This window comes from Phaethon lepturus, unplaced genomic scaffold (assembly GCF_000687285.1).
Source record: "Phaethon lepturus isolate BGI_N335 unplaced genomic scaffold, ASM68728v1 scaffold12451, whole genome shotgun sequence".
NCBI lineage: Eukaryota > Metazoa > Chordata > Aves > Phaethontiformes > Phaethontidae > Phaethon > Phaethon lepturus.
Window position 1 is genome coordinate 38,843 of NW_010518509.1, and position 23,531 is coordinate 62,373.

Below are 23,531 nucleotides of genomic sequence, written 5' to 3' on the forward strand. Positions count from 1 at the left end.
CTGGTTAATTGACTTGAGCCTTTACTTTTCATGCTTGGGAACCCAAAAATTCCTGACAAAATTCAGATGTGACGCATCATTTTTAGATTTCTTTCAACGAAGCCAATATCGGTTTGCTTATCTGATGATGTAGGAAGTAAAGGACAGTCTTGACATACACCTAATGAAGTGCGTAGAATTCGGCCTCTCTTTGAGGAAGGAGGCAGCAAAGGCAAGCTCCCACCAGCAAGCTAATTACAGTTTTGGCTGAAGAATATTTTAGGAGGCTGTTAAAAGCTGGGTAGATGGGAAAAGGTCCCGAGACAGAAAGTTCCCTTCCTGTTGCACCCATTTGATGTGTGGTAATTTCTTCACTAGGGGGCCCTATTGTGAGCTGCCTTTTGGGGTGTGCAGCTCCATGAATATCCTTTCTTCCCTGGGCTCCGGCCCCCCTGACTATTGTGTTTGCACACACCAGATCTCAGCTGGAGAGGAAAGGGGTTTTCTCAGCTGCCAACTTGCTTAAAAGAGGAGTTAAGAGGAAAAGAAAGCTAATTGGACTGTGCTTGGCAAAAGTCTCTGGTTTATTCTGTATATTCCATTTGGGTGCCGAGAAATGCAAAAATACTGAGAACACTTATTCCTTAAACAGATTCTTGCAAAGTTTTTACAATAAAAACAGAAAGCTGCTTTAGTAAAACAGTGTTTATCCTTGCACTAATGCTGGCCATGAATACGTGTCTAACTTAGCTGGAACTAATGCCTGACTCTACTATTCCACTACAGCAACTTAACATTCTGCGTAGGCTGATTATTTTTTCAACAATATTTGCTAAATTCTTTTAAGGGCTGCCAGTATATATTTTTTGAAGCTTAGTTAGTAAGAACAGCTGCCAGTGGAGTCAAGGCTAAAAGAGGCAAAAAATATCTGCAGAAGGCAAGATTTTACTTCAAAAGATCAGTATTACAAAGCACTACTGTTGCTGGTATAATCACTTTCTTTGGGGGGGATGCTAATATAGACTGGGTTTCTTGTCTTCACAGCCCCCACTGAGCCTTTGCTGTGCAAATTTGCTGATGGAGGGCAAAAGAAGCGCCAGAATCAAAGCAAATACACACAGAATGGAAGGCCGTGGCCCAGAGAAGGAGAGGTAAGTGCCACGCGGCAATTATTTTCCCGGGGTTTTGCAGAAGTCAGCTGCAGACCTGGAGGTCTAGCTTTCAGGGCTACGAAGAAATTAGATTGCACACAAAGTACAATAGTTTCACACAGAAAAAGGTATATAAGCAGGGGGGAGAGGGAGGCTTATAATAATGTGTGGAGTGTAAAGTTACAGGAAAAGAGAATTTCAGAGCTTGGTGTGGAACTGTGCACAGCCTTGTCCCACCATGAGTGCTCTGTCTGCAGCTGGACCTGAGCCCAGTATTCTCTTACTGGTGTGCCATTAGCCCCCATGGCATACCTTTTATAAACCCCAAATCAATTTACAGTTAAGCAACTCAACAATGTTATTTCCTCCATATAGTTCCTGCTAATAAAACATCATCAGGGAGTACGTGGGTTGTTACAAAAGGAAAAGATGCGCTTGCACATCCAAATGTATGGTCCATGTAAAAGTTTTCCGAAAGCTTATCTGAGCTGGACTCTTCATTCTGTCTAAGACAAAACAGTTCACAGTAGCCTCAGCTCCATCATGTGTAGAAAGTTAAAAAAAATAGTAATTAAGGATTGCTCTCGGCTCTGCTGCAAATAGTCTGTTACTGGAGTTTCCTTTCCGTGTACTTGTACATGAAGTGACCCCAAATGTGGGTGAAATAAGAAAGGAATTTATCTGACTCTTGAAGAGTTTGTTTACTTTTCTTGAATGTTATTATAGGATGAAGACACTTGAATAAATGAGGTAGATCTGGTCATAGTACCTTCTTATGTATGATTACAGCTACGAAGGCTGAAGGACTTACAAGTATTTCTATCCTAAACACCTATTCTTTGTGTTTATGATTTAGACTTAGAGGAAAAAAAAAGTGTGTTGCTCAATTGTGACCCACTAGAATACAAGGGGGGGTTCTTTTTTTTTTTGTTTTTTGGTGGATTTTGCTATATTTACTTAAATTTTTGAAAGCAAACAAGAAAACTATTTGGTATTTCTAAGTTACACGTTTCTAGAGGGTTTCTGCTTTTTTGTAACTACTCGATTTTGCTAGTTGATACTTTTCAGACCATTAGCTTATGACATATATACTCTAGCATGATTGGCGAGCTCCTATAACAAACAGAAAGACCTCTTGAAAGCATGGAAATGTCTCTGTCCAGCAAGGGGGTTATTGTACACTTTTCCAACAGCAATGCTCCAAAATGGTTTTAGCTTTGTGGGCTGAAAGTGCCCACAAATGTGGCAGCCACATTTGCTACAAGATACTGCAGAAGTCTCCAAAGGTTCATTGCAGTCTCTTATGTCATATGTCTCAAAAAATGAAGATGTCTTCTTAGGAGCCATTATGGTTTGTCATGTTAAGGATCTACTGAGGAACAAATGCCCAAGAAGTACATCAAGTGGTAGAGCTTGAAAAACAAAGGTCTATATATAGGAGACAATAATAAACCCTCAATAAGGTCAACAATCCATATTTTAAAGACCTCTAAATCCCTGTTTAAATAGTAAACGCCATCATAGCTATTATCTCCACTGTTCTATACTTCCATCAGTTCAAATCAATAAACAAGAGAATATAAAGTTAAAGCCAACAAGCCACCATTATGCCTATGGCCTCAGGGCATCAGCTTATAACTTTGTACGTAGTTCATTTGCTGCTAGTGGAGTGGCACATATTAAGCACAGTGATATCCCGGTGACTTAGAGACAGGGTGTGGTTGGTGTGTTTATAGTATCAACATTTAGTAACTAATTTTCAGTGCTGGGAGACATCCTTATTGTTGTTCGCAGTCAGCCTACAGAGCTGTTGTCCTGGTATAATCTACAAACATGGAAAGACTGTGAAGATACAAACTCAGAAATATTTCAGGCTAGGAATGTGCTCTGTTTTGGTAGATTTTCTCTGTTTACCAACATCTGCTTAATACTTTGCTGCACATTGGACATGTACTACTGAAAGCATCAAAGACAAGAATGCATGTTCTCTTTCAGAGTCACTCATTTATTGAATTTCTTCCCCACCATTGTTAATTTTCTTATTTCCAATGTAAAATCCTTCTGTGTAATTACTCTTATATTTTATATGCAATAGTGTTTTTCTAACTCTTTGTCCTTTAATGAACTTACTCTAACCATGATGTACCATTCAGTTGTTCTCTGCATACCAGCATTCGAGTATCCTTCCTACAATTATTCCTGTGAACTTTAATTTCTTTAGAAAAGAACAGACAGTGATTAGTGAGAAATAATTGATATATGACAGGTATCATAGTTCTGATTACAAATGGGATCTGGAAATACTCCCTGAACTTCTGCTTTTTCTTGGTTTCTTCCCCAAACAAAAGCACTGGAATAGTATCCAAGAGATTACTCCCACAGTATTTCCACCCTGGCCAAATCCTGCGGTATCTAGACCAAGATGCATTTGGCTATTGTTCAGATAAGCCTTTGCATTCTTGAATACTTATGTGAAGGGCATTTCTAAAACTTCTGAGGTTTAACCAGCATTAACACTGAGCATGCATGAGGATTATGGCTTGGAAGGACAGACCCCAGAGAAATGGCACTAACAGTTCTGTCTCTGGCCTCAAATTTGAGTATGCGAAGCAGAGACAGGCAGTTATGCCCATTACTCTGCTGTAGGGGGGAACTGGCAGGAGATTTAGTGGGGAGAAGCATGTTTTTACCTCTCTGATCATGCTGTTCTCAGAGGTTTTGCTCTCTTTTATGGAGAGCTTCTGGGGAATTTTATAAGAGAGGATTACTTTTTTTGGTAAAGTTTTCAGGCCATACTGCAGAATGTAATAGAAAATCTTATTCCTATCATACATTTTGTAGATTGCTTCATAACCATATAGAAATGCTTTAGTTGGCTGTTAAATTGGCTTACCTTTTAAAGTCAGGTCTTTAGGAATACACTGAATTTCTCTAGGGCATTGGCGGGGGGGTGTGTGTACTTAGTTACTTGGACAGTTGTAACTGAGGGAAGAATGCCTGACCTTGAATAGCACTTTCTAGTCCTTACCCTTCCACTCTTGTTTGAAGCCTCAGGAAATACGCAGCAGATTTAGTAAGGCATTTGACTGAGTATTTGTGATGGCTGACCAGTTCTGGACTAAGGAGCCGAGAGCTTAGATTACTGATGGCTTTTTAAAAGGCTGTCAAATTAAGCATCTAACATACAGGTGCAATAAATGTACAGTGAAACCTGCAAATGTTGGAAGCATCTGAAGTGAAATGCTGATCTCATAATACTAATCTGAGTTATTAGTTTGGGTTTTTTTTATTTCAAGATAATATTTTCTGAGTTACACTGGTTTAATTCAGCACTCTGTTTTGAAACTTTCCCTGACAACATTATTTTGAGATGGTGATAGAGGGTAATCATATTCAATTCTGTCTGTAAAATATTTGATTTAATTTATCTCTAAATTGCAATTGACAAGTCTAGAGGTGTGTGACATTTCTCAAAAAAAAAGTTCATTAGCTGAAAATGCATCTGGGGAGTTAAGAGCAGTTACAAATTGAGATCAGACTGAATTAAAAACTGCAATAACATAATCTTTTATTGCAGATTTACTGAAACTTTATTTTGGTTATTGAGAAATAAAATCTTTTGATATGTGTGTTTAAGAGAGAGTTTATTTGAAATTTATCTGGTAGAAAGGGAGAAATCATAAACTGTAAACAAATGAAAAGCTTTGCATCAGCTCAAGCTTTGTTATAGTTTACATTGTTCTAGAAAGAACAGTTCTAGAAATGGTAGCCTTTCTATATCTGGTCAACCCAAAGTGATGAGGGTTTTTTTTTTTACAGTCAAAATATTTTGAAACCTTTGATGCATAATTTGCAAGTTTCTGTAAAATTTAGACCATTTAAATATTTGCATTTTCTTTCTTACAAGAGAATATCACCATTACAGTATTGGTGCATATATCAGAACAGCAACATGCACCACTGAATGCAGACCCTCTGCCATTGAATTTTGTCTGGAGTTTATAATGATATTTAATAATTGCCACCAATAATTCTTCTATTGATGCTTTCTTGATTATGTAATGAGTTAATTTTTGTTTCTCGATAGCCAAGACATTAACCTCCATTTCCTCCCCTTCCCTCTCTTCCTCCTTTCCCCCTTTCTCCTTTGTTTTCTTTCAAGATCAGTTAGTGAAATGTCTAAAGAATGAAAAATGTTTTTCATTCTTTCTTAAAAAAAATAAGATGACCTAGTAGTTTGGGAATGTTGCTTTTGTTAACAGTTTCTTTTTTTATCTGCTACTCATTACAATTTTGTCTAATTCAAACAGTAATTTAGAGGGAAAAAACATACAATAGGTAATTTGAGAAAGTTTCCCATTTTTTTATAAAGTCAGTAGCAGTGAAGGGCTGAAGCAGTTGATCCTGGTGCTGGTCGTCCCTTCTTTACCAGCAGCAGGCATTTAGACATTATTATTAGATCTGTGCCAGGCCCATTTAAAGCTCCGACATAGATTTCTTTTTATGCTTCCAAGGAGACGGGTACTACTTATTTGTGTACCATAATCCTCAGTGTGTAGGGCTGATGTATTTTATAGCTAGACAAATATTTTTTTTCTTTGCTGTGTGAGACAATTTCCAGGCCTGTCCAGATATGCAGTAATACCTTCATACGCAAGTCACGCACAAAGACATTTACTACATAATTAGCATGTGTATAAGTTAGACATTGGTCACTATTTTGCATGCTTCTTTTCAGCAAAAGCTTAGTTTAGCAAAGAGAGGAATTGAACCCAAAGTGAAGCCTACACAGAGGGAGAAAGTAGAAGGGCAAAAGGTAACTGGCCAATAAGTGAAAAGATATAGAGCAATGAGTTAAAAATTCTGCATGACACAAGACGCTGTCATTATGGGCAATATTTTGCAATGGTGCCTAAGTGGCACAAATACCGAAAACCAGTTTAAATGGTTGGATTTTGAGCTCCTAAAGCACAAAGAAATACTTTAAAATAATGACCTATGTGAAATCACTGTCCCTGAAATCAGGATTTTAAAAGGAATTGTTTTTACTCATAACAAGAGCCATGGTTTGGTTAAAGTAAAATTAGGACTGTACCTGCTCTCTGAGATTATTTTTCTTAGTTTTCATTTGACTTTGGATTTCCTTCTGCGGTGAAAAATGTCATGCCATTCGCCCCAGAGATTTTCTTGCCGCTGGGTTTTCCTCCAAATTCTGCTGCTTACGACAGTATTTTCTTATGTGGAATAAACAGATGTTGGAGACAAGGAAAAAAGACATATCTTTTTCTGCACTCGGCTGTATCCCTGACAAATATTTGGTGGGATGTCATTTTTCAGTAGTGCTGCAAGCCATCCCTGGAAGTCTTCCCAACTCACTGTAACACACACATCTAGTGTGCAGATGTGACTATAGTCCACAGCTGATTTAACATTGGATCAGACTGATGGCAAAACGGGTGTGCCAGATCCCCAAAAGCAGATGGTTCGTAGACCTGAAGATGGCAAGGTTAAATATATGACTTGTCTGTGGAAACAGAATAATTATATTGTATTACATATGTCTCTATAGGGAGGATACTATCCTCTTTTTTTTTTCGTTTAAACTTTTGTAAACTTCAGCACTTATCTTTTAACTCATCAGATAAATTGAAATGGGAACAAAGCGACTCAATGCTGAGAACAGAAGCTGTGTGGATCAGACTTCCAGTTCTGTAGGACAAAAGGGTTTCTTGTCATTCATTTGGACATCTGAACTTGTCATTGTGTTTATCAGCTCAACCTCCGACCTTCTGAGGTTCATGAATCACTTCCCAAGTTCGACCTCAATATTAATACATTTTTCTCTACACAACCACTTTTTTTCTCAGAATTTGCAGCTGCTTGAGGAGCACACATCACTGGGAAATGCTCCATTTCTTTCATATGCATCTATATATTTAAGAGGTTTCACATTTACATTATAGATTTCTCCCTCTCTAAAAAAGAAAGGTGGTTTTTATTCAGAATTAAATTCAGAAATATTTCTAATAATGTGTAATATTTCTGACAGAACTGTTTAAATAATCAAAGCAAGGAACTCTGTCAAGTTAACTTCACTGCTGACTGAGCTTGTTTTATTAAATCAGTATTTTAAACAAATCTCATTTGGGTTGTTTGTTCCTTCCCCCTCCTCTCTCTTCCATCTTCAAAGTGTTTCAGTCAGAGTATCTGCTGTGAGGGCACGAGAGATCCTTATGCTGTGATGTCTGGCAGATATTAGTGGTGGTAACAAAACAAGTACAGGAATTCCAGTGTTGAAATTTCAATTGATTCCACTGCGGTAGCCAAGAGCACACCCATTCCCCTGGGGCAGCAGTCCTCCAGCATGAAAGGATGAGGGGATGAGTCAGAGGAGATGGGGAAGAGAGACTTATCTTCTGGACTAACTCCCACATCTGTTCACCGCAGAAATCACTTGAGTCCTAGGGTACAACCTTATGTTTTCAAAATCTCACCTTAAGCAGGAGAAACCCAGGGAACCTCCTGCTTGGAAAACCCATCACATCAGTGGATTTTAATTTGTAGGCCTCTCCAATTTTTTCCAATGGGACTGTGGCCTCCTGCCTAGTAAGAAATCCTGTGGTGACAGCAGTCTTGCTTTGCACAGGTGCTCCCGCACTAGGCATAGGCTGGCCAGAGGAGGTTCAAGAAGATATGTGCAAGATTCACCTCTGAGGAAGAGGCGTGGGACATCTCTGTAGTAGGTCAATACTACAGTGAATTTTTGCACACAGTGAGGGAAAGACACGTACACTGAGAGTAGTTAATGCTATGCTGGTGAAGCTGTTTGTAGAAGCTACTTCCCAGCAGCAAAGATACCATGCATCCTAAAATTTCATCTTTTACAGATACTTCTGCTTGCTGGAAGACAGATACTGGGCTGATAGAGGTTGTTCTTGTGAGAGGTCAGAGAGATTTGAAAGAGAAATAATAAACCCACCTTATTTTACATGCTATTGTAGATGTGATCATTTTTTTAATAATCACTCCATAACTTAATCATTTCTTTGAGAGATTTACAAATCCAATTTACATAAGCATTGCAAATGCGATGGTCTAAGAGATTTTTAATGAGGCAAATGTGCTCATTTATGTTCAAATCGTAACAAAGAGAGGGAAGAAAACAGAAACAGAACACCTTGTCTTTGCTCATGGAAAATTTTTCACTGTAAAGTGTTGAACAAAGGCCTTCAGACTTCCTGGGGGAACCCTTGCCTTCCAGAGGCTTTCTGATATTTTCTGCACTTTATTGAAGGAAAGAACTTACATTTAAAGATAGGTGTAGACTGCGTCTCTTATTATTAGAATCTCTTTGTTCACCGATGTAATGTCAATAATTAGAAAACTGCAGCAGCAAAATAGCAAAAATCTTAATTCCTTTGTCTTAAGTTCAGACACTTCAGTAAAAATAAGTGATAAGTAAACACATACGGTTTAAATAGTCTTTTTAAAAAATCAGTATTTTAAATGAGCTACTTATGAGGTCTTATCTATGTCACTTGTGACACTGAATATACGAGTTAAGTAATCATTGAGAATTGTATTATGATGATGATGACAATGATGATGATGATGTATGGGACTGAGAGCAGATACTCCTTTTATTAATTATTTTAAGGGATTGCATATTGAAATGTTGCGGTGCAGAATTTTCGTTCAGTAGCTGAGATGTGTCCATTATCTGGCTGAGTGATGTAAAAATTCTGTCGTTCAGTCGTTCCTTCATAGAAGATTTATCTGACAAATATTTTCCTGAAGCAGCATTCCGTCATCAGTGCCACTCTCTCAGGTGGCATTTCATCAGGAAGTGTCACGATCAGAAGGAATAAGACCCTGTCCTTACACTGAAACATGACCAAAATGGTGGATGAAAAGACCTGGAAGAAAATACTCTTCAGCACAACAGAGCACTGCTATGGAGGCACCAGCCAGTACCTCAGTATAGTTAATACTGTATTAAGCACAGTGACAGCTATATTCAGTTCTGTGTTTTTGACAGAATAAGCTGGACCTCTATCACGTGGAAGTCTGAGGCCAACCCTAATATTCTGTATTTGGTATTTTTGGAATTCCTGTTTGTGTGCTATGGAGAAAAGTACAGACAATTTTCCAGTAAGTTATTATTGCTCATCAGTTTTTATTCCTGATGAATGTGAATGCCTCAGACCGTAAATCTTTCCCTGGTCCAGGCTAACTGTTGCCTTTCCTGGGCTTCCAGCCAGCATAGTTTTGTAGGGAGGAATTACACAACTTGATGAGAAAGTAGTAAATAGTCCACTGTTAGCAGCTATTTGAAATAGCAGCTGTTCAAGGCTACTCAGCAATGGGGAATATTAGCAATATTACTGGGCAAACTGTAGGTGGTGTACCATATGCGCATATTGCCACACGCTGAGTCGTATTTGTCTAATGCGAAACTTTCATTTACTGGCAAATGTGATAGTGATAGTTACAGTGGTCACTGCTGAAGTACTTGAACAGATTCTGGTAACCTGTCACCATGCGGTACGGATGGTACGCATGGCTGAGGAGACGAGTGTCTAGCCTTTCATATTTTATACTTGCCAGGCCCACAACGGTGTCCCTTATTCCTAGTACCAGTAATATGTAATGGACGTGTTGTTAATATCTAGAGAACAGAGTATGTGCAGTTTGTCTGCACTTGCCCACATGAAGGTCTGGGGTGTGATGGAGTTGGAGGGTAAGCTGAGGGTCTGTGCACGACTGCGTGCTCAAATATCCATCAGACAAGTAACTGAAATCCGTGTAAACGTGTGTTTGCAGGTCTCGTGTGGACACTGAGCATTGTTAGGCCTCCAGTGGAAGAGCTGCTGCAATTTACCCTTTCTGCACCCTCATTCTTATTTACATCAAAGAAACTAAGAAAAGAGCCATCATTCATTTTACCCTCTCCTCCCAGCTTGCTCTCCCTTGCTGCAGCTTTGTCCACGGGTCACACTAATGCCACCTGTGGGATATAGTGAGCTCTGATCCAGGCAACTCTGAGGGCCATTAGATCTAGCAACTCTCTTATTTAGAAAGGTTGGATCTCTCCTTTCCCAAAGGATTATAAGGGGTTTTTTTCTTAGTCTTGAGTAGATGTGTGATGAGATGTTAAAATGTCAACACCTTGATTTATAGAGAATATCTTAAGTTATTTTTAAAACGTTAGAACTAATTTTTCTGTCCCTCTAGGGCTTGTACATACTATTTAAGTTGTCTTTACTAGCACAGGAATATAAAAAGAGAGAAATAACAAATTTTACAAGTGTTGAAAATAGACAGGAAAATAAGAGAGGATTTTTTCTGTAAAATGTATTGTGGACAAAAAATGTTTATGATACTAAAGTTTCATTTGCTCTCTTTTGGGATGAACTGTATGCCTTTCCGTTAGTAATTAATGCAACCTCACCAAACAATATAATATGCTGAGAATGTATAAGACATAAGAATATAAAAACAAGTTAAGTGGGTCATCCCTTATGATTTTCTAAGCCAATATATCTTTTACATCAAAATTAGCAGTGGTTGGGGTCACCCTAAATTTGATTCTTTGACATTTTAAACTTGCAGAAATAGCCATTTTTACTTTTCTTTGTATGAGATGAATGCATTTTAGAAAAATAGCCATGGCCTTAGTCTCCTGAATTATCCTTTGCTTGGGAGATAGTACATATTTTGTTAAAACAATGGCATTTTCAATAAGCAAAGCATTTGCCCTAGCGTCTACTTAAAAGAATAATGAGAAAAACATACAAATTTAATAATGACATTTACTTTTTTTTTTTTGGCTACATAAGGTAGTGTGAAGCCTACCCTTTCAGATCAGAAATTATTTTTGGCCTCTGGAAAGCTGGACCATCTTCTCTTAGAGCAGTGTGCAGCTGCCGGGCTAACCTGGCTCTTCCAGGAGCGCTGCCCGCTCTCTGCCTGCTCGTCACCAGAGCATTTGCCCTGGCTGTTCACCTGCCTGCATGGGAACCAGCCAAGCCCAAACGCTTTCCTGACCTGTCTAAGCAGCCATCTGGAAGGGGGCAGATGCCATTATTCAAAAGTACTTTGGTAGATGGGTCCAGGGCCCTTAAAAGCTGCCACCAGGAGTGTGGACCCTGCTGCACAGTTAGTAAAGCACCTATCTTTGAAGCGAATGCTTCTGTCTCTTGTCTCAGGCACCAAGCATACGGTCTGTATTACAAGCGGAGCGAAATACAGCGCCTTGGGGTGAGATAGAGCCATGGCTATTTTTCAACTGTTCTCAAAGGGAGAGGAGCACCTTGGGTAATGGCGTCCTCTCCTCTCTCCTTCTAGCCCTGTGCAAAGGGAGATGTCTTCCCATCTCCTGGTAGTGTCTTACATTGGCAAGTATTTCACAAAGGGAGGGGAAAAAAATAAATAAGGAAGACAAAAAGTCAAAGCAAATGCAGTATGTGGGAGGAGGGATTTTCAGTCTCACATCTTAAATACTGGGATAAGAGCTGGTCCTTCCTGCATGGCCACAGTTGCCATCTTGGACCATAAGGTGGAGCAGGAAACTCAGTCTCCAGCCCAGTTCTGTCCCCGCCTTTCCTGCAGTACCTGTGGACAAGTCTGCTAATGGTGCCGGTGGTGCCAGTTGTTAACTGGCTGCTGTTTTGACACTGCCAAATCCTTTCACACAGGTCACCACAACAGTTGCAATGCTCTGTGTAGCCCATTAACAAATTCTTTTGCTGTGCAGACCTCTGATGTGTTTTAAAAGCCCTGTTTGAAAGCTCAAGTGCTGTTTTTTTTGTTGGTCTGTCTGCCCACTTTCTGTTTCTTGTCTCATGGTAATGTATTAACTGTAAGTACAAGTGACAGCACAGGGGAATGGTAGACTGGGGTCACGCAGGGTGCGGCCTTTCTAGGAAAGATGAGACTCCTTCTTGAGAAGCTCTCATGAAGTTGGCTTTAGAATATTTACCAACTACCTGTCTCACAGGCAGCAGCAGGATTTGGCCCTGTCGTGTTATAGTATGCAATCGGATGTAAACGCATTGATCTCAGTGGAGTTGTTAACTGCTACTGGTGCAACAAAAACACCATTTGGCCTAAATGTTATGGAGAGATGACAACCAACATACTGATCAGATCTGTTTCTCAGAGATCTCTCAGGCAGGGGAGGTAGCCAATCTGTCTGTGCTGCTTTGGGCCATCTGAGCTTCCCTGGAGAATTTAGATTTACATTTAAGTTGCATTCAGTTTTTATTCATGTTGGCTTAGAAAATGTTTAATGTCTTTTTTTTTTTTTTTTTTGGTCTTGTTTTTTCCTGCAGTAATAGTAAAAATCTGTTTTTCTTCTCTAACTGTGCAGGCTGGCATGGCTTTGACTTACGATCCAACAGCTGCTATACAGAATGGGTAAGGAATGCATGTTTTCTTATGCCTTTTTAAAAACTATTTTGAATGCCATCTTCTGTTTTCTCTTTCTGTGGCGAAACTTACTCAGAAGCAAATTCACTCAGTCATATTTTGTCTGAAGCATGTAATGCTATACTGTCAAGTTCTTCTTTTAGTTTCTCTTTTGTTTTTATGCCCTCTTGTTTGTAATATCCATTTGAATGGGAAGTTGTTTTTCCTAATAGTTTCCATCTCTATTTGGCAAATGCTAGTGAATGTTTTTTTAAGCTCTCTGTCATGAAATGGAAACCAGTAAAGTTTCCCTTTACTGACTTTGTTTTTGTTAAAATAATCATTGAAGATTCCAGCGTATTTTGGATAATAGAGCTGTTACTTCATGTGGGATTCTCCCTACAGGCTGGCTGGCTTCCATAGCATTGTCGGAACAGAAATGCCAAATAGGGAGAAAGCCTTAAATTAGTGTGTAAGCAGATGCGAGTTAGGGGTAAAATTCTGAGCAATACTTTTCTTCATTTCTCAACAATGGTTTGCATACACAAAGGATTGTAACTTTTTTCAAATTTAGCAGAGAAGGTACATCGTCGTATTACTTACCTGCATGATTACATTTCCAATTATTTCGTAAGCTAGAAAAACAGGACCTTGAAATCTAGCTATACTTTCAGATAGGTTAACAACAATTTGAAGAAAAGCAAGAGGTTCATCCCTGAACTCTTTGACAATCACTCTTTGATCAGAGAGATGCTTGATATGATTATCAAATCCCGTGCATACTCCCGTCTGCATTCTCCAGCTGAAGCAGAGAATGTATTGATATACGCAAGAATGGCTTTATTTGTTAAATATACGCTAAATATTTTTTAGGGCACTGCTAGTTGAAGCGTTTAGGAAAAAACTAACATTTCCAGTAGTTTAAAAAAAATAAATCAATGATAATAGTATATTTTGCTTAAATACCCTTTACAAGCAGTAGCTTTGGAGGACTTGTGATATTCCCATGTTGTGGAGGAAGCGGCCAAACCAAAGCAACTCAGAAAAAAGAGGGTTTTTGCATAGTTGTGATTTCAGAATCCTCTGTGTTCTGACCTCCCAAATGAGTCTCTCTCCTCTATCATCATATTTTTCAGTTGGTAACACATTATAGGATATAAATAAAACCATCACTAGTTCATAATCCACCAGTGTTTCATCCAGACAAATGGCTTTTATTTTCAAAGGAATTCCTGCATGTCAGTTCCATGAATTGTGATTTGAATGATCCTTTGAGATTAATATAATTTTACTTCAAGAATATTTTTTTTAAATTATGAAAGTTATCTCAGAATCAGGTATTATTTGTATCAGAGAGTACCTATGCTGCTCAGCTGTTCAGGCTGCTCCAATGGTTTGGTCACTCAATTGGTTGAACATACTGTCACTGATCATTGGGAAAAGAAACAGTACCCAATGGAGAATTTCAGCTCTGCAGTTTTTTAAATGTTCTTTTATTTGTAAAGCGTGAAATAAACTACAGCAGTGGATATATCTCTAAGAGTGACAATAAGTTACTGCTTTGACATATCTCTTCTATTGAGAGTATCAAAATATTTTCAGTATCATCAGGACAAACCCATCTTATTCAAAATGCTTTTATGGTGAGATCTTGATTGTGTGCAGTATGATGAGGAGAAGCTCTTACTATGCGGAAAAATTGGTTTGTCCACCAAAAGTTAGACAACTGCTGTTCCATCCTTTGGTTGCATCTTTAAAATGCTGTCACCTGAGAATTACCAGGGCCCTTTGGTTACACAGTTTCTTTTTACCTCCCCAGGCATTCACTTAATAGTCTCTACTTATAAATTTTTACCATTTTTAATAAACGTCTTTGCTTGCAAGCACAATAAAACCTAGCTCATGGGTTTTATTTTAGCTAAGTCTGGGAGCACCTCAATGCTTTCCTTGTAAAATGTGCAAATGCGATTTGTTGCTCACAGGCACAACACATGGGTATCATAGCAGGTGTTTGTCATGGTGAAAGAGAGTTAAAGGCTCTTAAGCACTGTGAAGTAAAACTGGTTAACTTAATCGCCAGTGAAGAGGTGTTAGGCAAGCATATTGCTCTTCCTCATAGTGGGGACAGTCTGGAAGTGAGCACAAAGCGGCTGCTTGCAGCTCCCCTGTGTTGATAGTGTGCCCATACCCACCCTGTGCGTAAAATGCTGCAAAATACTTTGCAGTAAGGTGAACCAAGCAGCTAAAATTTACACGGGGCAATGTTAGCCAAAGGTCTGTAAAGCATAAACCACTTCCTTGTAGCAGGCCTGTTCGGTGCAGTGAGGTTTAGCGGGTGTTGACCCTGCACACAGCTCAGGACTTGATGTGCTGTGATCGCTTAGTCTTTTGGGTGCCCACCAGCATGGAGCTCAGTGAACTGAGGCTGGAGGTGGGAAATGTAAAGATACCCAAGCCAAGGTGAAGATCCAGGTGAAGTATGAATTACCAATAAAACTTAAATAGAAAGATTGACTGCACATGGTGACGTCTATTAGAGTCCTTCATAGGGTTGATAGATGCATTTTGATGCATGTAAGTTGCTAAGCCCACACATGGAGGATGGAAGCCTACTAGAGAGATGTGTCTCTGCAGGTGTCATGGGGTGGCATATAAAATTCACAATTCCTTAAGAAGCATGGGTTATATTAGGTTTTGGGGTGGGGCATAACCAAACCTCTGGGAAGAATCTGGACTCTTGTATGTTATCCAGATGAAAAGGTGGGTTCTCATTGCTCATGATGTAGTATATACTACTTTTATTATACTTTTATTACTGTATAACTGCATATTTGCCTTGAAAATCTATAGCAGGAATAAAACAAAATGGAGTGAGAGAGAGGTTTTCACTAAAAATAGCTAAGATTTTTTCCCCACAAAGGAATAGATAATTTTCTTCTGAGTCTATTATGTTGTAAAGCTTCATTCTCCATTTCATTACATTGTTTTTATGCCCATGTAACTCTGTTTAAGCATCCAGTGGAGTTATATCAGCAAAAAACTGGTATAATGGGAGTGGAGAATCCGGCCCGTAGTGTACCATAGCATTGCAGTATGAGTTACTGAAGATGTGGTAACCACACACTTCAGTAGATAAGCTCTTTTCCCCTGCCAATCTCTCTGTGCCTTTTTTGTTTTATAATCAGCCTTTTCTGAATTGCATTTACAAAGGTACTCAGGTTTTATTTTGGGGAGTAGTGTGCCTGTTGTAATACACTATTGATTTTTCAATTTGTGGCATTAATATTGTTTTAGTGGTTTAATGCACTCATACAAAGAACAAAATAGAGCTTGTTACTTTCACTGTAAGGATGCTCATTTAAAATGTTCCTGAGGCTTGAGTCCTCCTGGCCATTTGACTAAGATTGCGATGTACTGTGTCAGTTTAATATCAGATATCTGGGGGACTATACTCCGCATTTGCTGGCCAATGGGCTCAATATTCAGATAGGTCTTTTTCATCTCAAACATCTGACTCTGTGGCTTATTGCAACAGAAAATTGCTGCCTTGATAACGCTTGGTAATACTCTTACATTATGTGAGCCCCAGGATACTATTTATGAATCTAACTTTTTCAGTACTGCCTGCAGGCACGAGGCATGAGCAAATGGTGTTTATTGCAGTGCAAATAGGGTCTTGCTCTTGTGCAGATTCTGTGTGGAAGCTTGCACATTCCCCCATAGGATGGGAACCATATGGATTTTTTTCCTATTTTTTGGCAGGGAAATAGCGACCAGACGCTACAGATAATGCAGTCCCCAAATGCGGAGGGAGGGTTGATGTAGGAGGGGAGTATGTGCTTTGTCTGTTAAGCAACAGAAACTGTTAAAGCATTGCCTGTTGTGTGCCTGATGATGTACTGGGAACGTGGTTCTTTTTAACATCTCTTAAAAACATTTTCTTCTGAGCCCTTTATGAACCTCTCCTCATGAACATCCAGGAACATCTTTTTGCCTCCTAGTGAGGAGTTTTCCCTGTGCTTATGGAATCTGGGTATGCTGAAAAGGTTTATTTTCAATAAAAGGGCAATGTCCATTTTGCCACATCTTTTTGCCACCTGCCTTTCTAGGCTTTTGCTTCTAGCATTGCAATTGCAGCTGACGAGCAGGGACACTGACTGGCGCCTGCAAAAAGCCGTATGGACCAATGTAAGGATGCAAACTGCATTTACAGGAAATGCAGCTGAGCCTTTTGGAAAGCTCTCCTTAGAGCCCACAGGCCAACTACCACAAAGCCTACGGCTCTCCAGGTACCATACCAGATACTGTACATTTTAATGCCACGAAACGTGGGATCATAATTGAACAGTATATCTAAAATGAGTCTCTTTCCACTCCTCTTTCTGAAGTACATATTCTGATGACTGAGAATCCTGTATTCCCTTGGACTTACTTACAACATGCATCTTCCACCTCATTTCAGCTCTCCCTGAGCCTAAAGAAAAAAAAAGAGAAAAAGGGAAAGCCTAAGATAGAATATGGCAAGGTCAGCAGCTGCAGATCTTGTTGGGATGCTGTAGGCTTTACGCCAGAGCAGGCTTCTCCTGCATTTTTGCTCCTTCTGTCTTTTTTTAGGTCCCCAGCATGTCACTTATGAAAATTATATATTAAGACATTAGCCTATTTGTATATAAAGGGAATGTGAGGAGATACCTCTGTGTCCCATGGGTGAGAGCATGTTGAGCCCTCTTTGTGAGTGGGCCCTGCCAGGGTGGTGCATGACTGCAGCACTGTGGCAGGTTGAGCATCCTGTGCCTCAGGGAGGCTCCCCTTGAGCCTGTCCCCAGCAGGGACACCCCTGTTGGAATATTATGTCCAGTTCTGGGCTCCCCAGTTCAATAGAGACAGGGAACTTTTGGAGAGAGTCCAACGGAGGCCTACGAGGATGATTAAGAGACTGGAACATCTCTTGTATGAGTCAAGGCTGAGAGACCTGGGGCTGTTTAGTCTGGAGAAGAGAAGGCTGAGAGGGGACCTCATCAATGTCTATAAATATCTGAAGGGTGGCTGTCAGGAGGATGGAGCCAGTCTCTTTTCAGTAGTGCCCAGTGATAGTATGAGGGGCAGTAGGCACAAACTGCAGCACAGGAAGTTCCACCTCAACATGAGGAAAAACTTCTTTACTGTGAGGGTGACGGAGCACTGGCACAGGCTGCTCAGAGCGATTGTGGAGCCTCCTTCTCTGGAGACCTTCAAAACTTGACTGGGCGCGTTCCTGTGCAGCCTGCCCTGGGTGATCCTGCCTTGACAGGGGGGTTGGACCAGATGATCTTCAGAGGTCCCTTCCAACCCCTGCCATTCTGTGATTCTGTCCTCACCATACTACTGATCTTCACGCATGGCAGAGGAGCCTTCAGAATATACCTGTTCAGTTCTTGCTCTGTTGAATTCCCTCAGGCAATATCCAAATCCTTTTTTTTTTTAGATCCCTTTGGGCACAAGGGATGCTATGGCAAGAAGACAAACTTTTGTCTCTGGATGTAAGGGATTCCTGATTTCAAAATGTTTGACCTGTACCCCGTCACAGTGACTCAGATTGTTAAACGTGATTTATTATTATTAAAATTGAAATATATGAACTGGAATTTCTTACAATGTCATTTGCTGCATCAGATTTCCTTCCTTTATCTTCTTTGATGCTCTGGTGCATGCATTTTCACAATATAGCTGAGCATCCTGAGAGTATGTTTTAATTGATGCTTATTTGAGACCATTCCAAACTGCGACAGATAAATGGTATTGGCAGAGGTGTTGGAAGGGTTGTATTTTTCACATTACCAGAGTGTATATTCTACAAGCTTACGTACTATTTAGATAACTGCATCTCTAAGCTGAAACTGAAATGGTTAGCTGTCTGTCAAGTTCTTGGCTTAGCACACGTTTTCTGTAAATTTGGTATTTGCTGGGATTTATTGCAGAGTTTATCCTAAAGAGTCAGCATTAGTTCCAAATGGAAAGTTGTTTGTCCCCTGCACTTATCTTTGACCGAACAGTTCATATGGGGTATGAGTGCAGCATTAGTGCCAGGCTGATGGACAGAATGAGAACAGAATGAACAAAAATATGTTGTTTTCTCAAAAGAGTTTTGTTTTTATACTGTCCTTCCATTCAAGGGGTTTATGTGTATTTCTATTATATGTTTTACCTACAGAGTGAATTCTGTCAGTCTGCCATTGACAGTTTTCATTTGCTGCATGCAGCATTTTTTAGTTCATCTACTTAGCAACAGCATAGCCAAAGTGATTTCTGGTTAGCCTTGATGCAGGAGAAGACCCCTGTAACAGGACTTAGATAACATATGCATCATGCTAATGCCATAGATGAACCCAGCTAGAGCGGTAAAAATCTCTTCTCCCCTCAATGTTGTATGAATTTAATGTTTGATACAAGCAGTGGGATACAAATGCCTCTAAGTTCTCATAATAGGATATATATAAAATTGGGCAAAGGCACAGTTTTGAAATAGTCTCTGTGCGAGCATTGTAAGGGCAGATAAATGTTCCTAAAATAGCAATATATTTCTATTAAACAAAAAATCACTCAGACGCCACCTGCTGCTTTTGGCATTTTAAAATCTTATTTGGAACAGAGAGAACAAATGACTGCTTCTCTGTCTCCCTCTCCCCTCCTAACTTCGAATGTTTCCGCCCAACCTTCAAAGACAGCAGCCTGTTTTTCCGAGGCTATTGGTTGGATGAAGGCGGTGGTTATTTGATCCTGCATCCAGAATGAATGCATCCAGTCTGAACTAGACTGATTAGTACTAAATCCGGGATGCCAGGGCGATCAGGAAATAGAGCACTTGTTTAAACACCAGTAATGATTTTTTTGTTACAGGACTCTCATGGAAAGCTGCTGTTGATTGCCTCAGCGTGGGGAGAAAAAAACATAAAAAGGCAGGGAATGTAATCCACTTCACTGTTACAGAGAGAGCATATGTGCAAAATCTTCTGTTACTCGTAAGATCGGTGCACGCTATATGAGAAGGATCTGCATGGGGTTTAAATCGGACGAGAGAACACTGCACAGGAATGTTTCTCTCTCTCAGAGTCCAAATTATCAGCATTTTGACAGTTGTAAACCCACAAACATTCTTTTTTTAAGCAATTTTATTTTTCTGGCTTACAGTTAAAACTGAAAAAAGGACAAATGCAAAAATCTATACAAGCACACACATATTAAGTACTTACACCATCCACCAGTAGCGATGTTTTCCTAGGGATAATCTTATCAATAGTTATTAACCCACAAGGATGGAGAAGAAGTATGACATTTATTACCATCAAGCAAGAGATAGTGCAACTTTGTTCATAGCATGCAACAGTGGAAATCAAAACAACTAAATCTGAGATTTTCAGTGCTACCTGGGGCATTTAGGCTCATAATTTGTGATACATTTAAACAGAAGGTGGGTTTTTTGCTCTCTGCCTAGATGAATATGAAAATTTCAGCCAGAGTTTTTGTAGCCATCCCTTAATAAAATAATCCATGCATGTATGTGGAATGTGTTATTCTCAGCACTGAAGCATTAAGATCTGAAAAGAAAACAGTACCACATGTAAAAATGAAATCAGTAATATTGTCTTCAATATCATGTAAGAAATTTCCTTTCACTAGCTAGCACTCTGGAAAATCAGCTGCCTCTGCATTTCAGATAATTACTTCTTGTATCGTGAAGTTCTATATTTGTGCTAGTTGAAGTGAAAAAAATATGCTTTGTGTAAATATTCCTCCTCCTTTCCATTTTCAAGATCTGTTCAGTGGAGCCATCACATCTTCTTTATTGTGGTTTTGGAAATAGATGGACATAATTACCTGTGTAGACTCTTTTTGTCTTTAGTTAGTCAGAGCCTAGCAGTTGAAAGGTTCAAAAAAATCTCGCTTTTGTTCTTTGTTTGCAGATTTTATTCCTCACCGTACAGTATTCCAACAAACCGCATGATTCCACAGACATCAATCACGCCATTCATTGCTGCTTCCCCTGTCTCTACATATCAGGTACGTCAGATTTGCACTTGTCTACTATGTTTCCCAGTTAATTATATTTTGGATGTGGATGAAGGCAGAGGGTATACCACAGAAAATTGTGTGAGTGCTAGCGTTCTTGAGTCACACATTAAACAAAAGGCTTTCTAGTAGTACTCACGTATCATTTGGTGTGGGGTTTGAAGTGTTTCCTGTATTCTTTAAGCTAGCAATGAAAGCCACTGTCATTTTTTCTTACTTCAATCAGCTTCTCTAGTAAACAGCATTTTGCTTCATTTCCAGTTGACAACAGCAGAAGCTTATAATTCTTAATGAAATGTTTTGTCATTTTGGCTCCTTTTCATTAGCCAAAAGTTTTTTTAAATGTGTATTTTAATAAGTTATGTTGATTGCATTGTATTATGACCTTTTGACCCCAGCTGTATTTGCTGCAGTAACAGCATCCTTTAAAAGCTCTCATTTTTATCCAATAATCCCTGACAAAGCGATTTATTTGAGGATAACTGTCCTCGTATCCTTCTTTAGTCTCCACATGTTTTGTCGTTCAGAATTTCCCTTTTCAGCATATCCTGCACAGATCTCCACTGGGAAATTACTGCCATGCTCTGGCTTTCTGAGGTGGAAGTCAAAACCAGGTTGTATAGTTTTATTATTAGCTGTTCTCTGGGAACATACCACTTCACTCTGAAGCTGGTCAGTGGCTATACATTTTCCCATTTCAGTTATTTCTGTCCTATGGCATCAGTGTTCTTCCAGTCCAAAGTCCTACCCAAGATAAGCTACACAAACTTGCAAAGCTGCATGGTGGCTTGTTCTTAACGTTAGGGTTGGTTTGTTGTGTTGTTTTTTTTTTAGATGGTATGCTACTCTTTACAGGTAGTTCTGGAGGGTTGTGCTTACACTTACGGTGTTTAAAACGATAAATGATTCTTGTAATTTTCTTTGTCTTCTGTGTTATTTAATTTTAGATGGCTATGTAACACTTGCCAAACAAAAGTTGTTTTGGTGAGATAAATTTAGTAAGTTTCAATAAATGGCAACACCAAAGAAATGTCAGTGCCAGAGACATAAGAGTGCAGCTCACATGCACTTTATTCAGTAGCAAAGCTGGCTTAAGGTTCATACCACCTCTCTCTTATTCAGGCCACTGAATTTAGGCCATCCAGCCTCTTACTCCCATCACTGCTCCACAGCTCACAGTTGCTCCCATCTCCCAACCTGACTTGAACCATTACACCAGTTCATGGTTTGATGCATTTGCATGCATTGGTGTATTTTCATCAAAGACATTGATTTTTATGTTTTTTAACCCATATCATTCTCCATAGATAGTTTGGAGTGTAAGCCCAAAGGCATTTGCCCTGGCACAGAGAAGGAGCTGCAAAGATGCAAGAGTGGGAGCAATGAACAGCATAAACTGTGGCAACTCTAATATATTTTAACTAGTGGGGATTCAAAACAGAAAATTTTGTAGCAGACGTGTGTTTGCATCTGTGCATGCTGGTTTTGGTTCTAAAGATCTTTCACTGAACCTGCTTTTCAACAAAAAATCTACTTTGATAAACTTCAACAAGTATTGAGGCACAATTATACAATTAATTCTCACCACTTGCTTCATGAATAAAATCACAGAGCATTCAGAGAATTGGGACCTTGTATTTTTCTCCTAGTCATCCCTGCTCACACTCAGTCTGAGATGCCACATGCCCATCTCTGTGAGCTTAGGGATGATAACCAGTGAGTTGCCCACTGATGGCTGTAGCACAGCTATATTTTTGTGTACTCCCTGTGTGTTGTGGTGCCCAGACTGATGCAAAGGGCAACCGTTTCTTGGGTTGAGTCTGAGTTATGGTAGCATGTGGGCCATTCACGCTTAGCACAAGAGGAAGTTACGGCTCAGAGATGCTACCACAAATGCAGAGGAATTCTGTAATGCTTTTAATTGTTAGTAAAATTGGTATATCCATGGAATCTGTTACATGTCAGTCATAAGGCAGAACAACAAAGAAAGACTTTGGTGAGGCATATAGAATTCTGGTGGGAACAGACCCCACGATGCCCTAGGTAAGAGCTGATCCTGGGGGGCAGGGACATCTTAAGCCAGCTTTGCCATAGAAGCTTAGAATAAGCTTCAAAAACTCTGAATCAGATCTGCAGTTCTTACTGGAAAGGGAATAAATCATTCTGGAATCTCCAAAAATGTTACCCCTTTGAAAGTTCATACAGATGCTTTTGAAAATAAACTTTGAACATTTCATGTCTCTTGCACTGTTGGTTGGATTACATGTTCATGATTATATTGATGGATGAAAGCAAACAATGCAAATGAAAGAGTAGGACAACATGGAATATTAAAGACTGCTTTATGAGGTCAAATGGTGTGCATCATAGAAGTGGTGCAATCACTCAGACTTCTGACTTTGGAAGAAAATATTATGAAATGAAATTTGAAAGCTTTTTCCTTTGTCAATATCTTTATGAAGCATAAATGACTTTCCCGTTGAGTTACATGACTTAAGTCTTTTGCCAAAATTAGCTCTGTAGTTGTAATAGAAGGAATATTTTCAAGTAAATCTTTGAGTTCAGTTTTTAAATTTTCTGTGCTAATTAAAAGTATTTGATATGCAGGTCCAGAGTACTTCATGGATGCCTCATCCACCATATGTTATGCAACCAACAGTAAGTGGATACTTGCTTATATCCAGCTAAAAGTGCTTACGCTGTAGCCTTGCTCTGCTTGTCAGCCACATTAAAGTCCTAGGTCATGTAAGAGCAGCCAGCTGCTCCCTTTGACAAGAGCCCTCCGCTGTAAAGATTCTGCTTCTTTAAGGAGCACCATTTGATGTAGCATAAAGGGGAGGATGGGCGATATGTTATCTAACTGCATTGATTACAAGAGAATAGCAAGCTCTAAAGTGTTGCTTCTGAAGCTTTGCTTCAAGGGACTGCAAGATAACTGCATTCCTG

General features: G+C 39.5%; 1 protein-coding gene across 1 annotated transcript in view; it reads left to right on the top strand.

Moving 5' to 3' along the window:
- Window positions 1-1,001: 1,001 nt before the first annotated feature.
- The window catches only part of LOC104628241 (RNA-binding motif, single-stranded-interacting protein 3-like), a gene marked incomplete at its 5' end in the record, with an annotated part of 84,057 nt that continues 61,527 nt past the window's right edge, over window positions 1,002-23,531 (top strand). Inside the window, 4 exons of the mRNA XM_010296757.1 lie at window positions 1,002-1,130; window positions 12,502-12,548; window positions 20,480-20,576; window positions 23,193-23,243. Coding sequence (XP_010295059.1) covers window positions 1,002-1,130; window positions 12,502-12,548; window positions 20,480-20,576; window positions 23,193-23,243 — 324 coding nt within the window. The remainder of the gene's footprint in view (window positions 1,131-12,501; window positions 12,549-20,479; window positions 20,577-23,192; window positions 23,244-23,531) is intronic.